This window comes from Cicer arietinum, chromosome 3 (assembly GCF_000331145.2).
Source record: "Cicer arietinum cultivar CDC Frontier isolate Library 1 chromosome 3, Cicar.CDCFrontier_v2.0, whole genome shotgun sequence".
NCBI classification, from domain to species: Eukaryota; Viridiplantae; Streptophyta; class Magnoliopsida; order Fabales; family Fabaceae; genus Cicer; species Cicer arietinum.
In genome coordinates, this window is record NC_021162.2 from 48,518,250 (window position 1) to 48,519,256 (window position 1,007).

Here is a 1,007-nt window from a genome sequence, read left to right on the forward strand (position 1 = left end):
ATCCAACACCCAACAAATTCAATCCAACGTCAACACCTCTGTCCACGTCATCACTCCATCGACATCCCCCTTCCACAACCACCACAACAACAACAACAACAAACCCGTAACAAACATCATCCGCCTTTCAAGCCACAAAATCCACCCTTCTTCTCTCTCTCCCTTGCCCTCTCCTCCGCCGCCTTTCACCTCCTCCGCCGCCTCCAAAAACGCCGCTCCCTCTTCTTCCTCTCCCTCCCTCTCCTCTACCTTTACTTCCACGCTTCTCGGTCTTTCTTCATCGATTTCCTCACCGCCTTAGCTTTCTCAACCGCGTTACTGTTCTCCCTCAACATCGCTCTTCCTTCGTTACGCTCTTTTCCTCTTAACCTTAACCTCCATAAACTCCATTCAAATTCCTCCTCTTCTTCGCGTTCCCCTCCTCCTCTTCCCGTTTTCTGGACCATTGGATCCCGGCCCAAATCGGAGAAGCGATTGGGCTCGGGTTGTTGGGTCCAGGTTTTCGGAAACGGCGACGTTTACGAAGGGGAGTTTCATAGAGGAAAGTGTTCAGGGAGCGGTGTTTATTATTATAGTATGAGTGGGAGATATGAAGGGGATTGGATTGATGGAAGATATGATGGGTATGGTGTTGAAACATGGGCGCGTGGAAGCCGTTATCGAGGGCAATATCGTCAAGGATTGAGACATGGATTTGGTGTTTATAGGTTTTATACTGGGGATGTTTATGGTGGTGAATGGTCTAATGGACAGAGTCATGGATGTGGTGTTCATACTTGTGAAGATGGGAGTAGATATGTTGGGGAATTTAAATGGGGTGTTAAACACGGTCTTGGTCACTACCATTTCAGGTTTGTTTTTGTGCTTGTTTTCCTTGTGTTTTGTAATGCTGTGTTGTGATATTGTTGTTTTTATAAGGACGTTCAATATGAGTGTACATTTTTAGGCTTTAGACAAATTGGATTTATTCGACTGTTGTTAAATTGTGGATATGATGCTAGAGTGTA

At 45.8% G+C, this 1,007-nt stretch overlaps 1 protein-coding gene across 1 annotated transcript in view; it reads left to right on the top strand.

Moving 5' to 3' along the window:
* Positions 1-6: 6 nt before the first annotated feature.
* Positions 7-1,007, top strand: part of LOC101512381 (uncharacterized) — a gene marked incomplete at its 5' end in the record, with an annotated part of 7,999 nt that continues 6,998 nt past the window's right edge. Inside the window, one exon of the mRNA XM_004492159.4 lies at positions 7-851. Within this exon, the coding sequence (XP_004492216.1) occupies positions 7-851 (845 nt within the window). The remainder of the gene's footprint in view (positions 852-1,007) is intronic.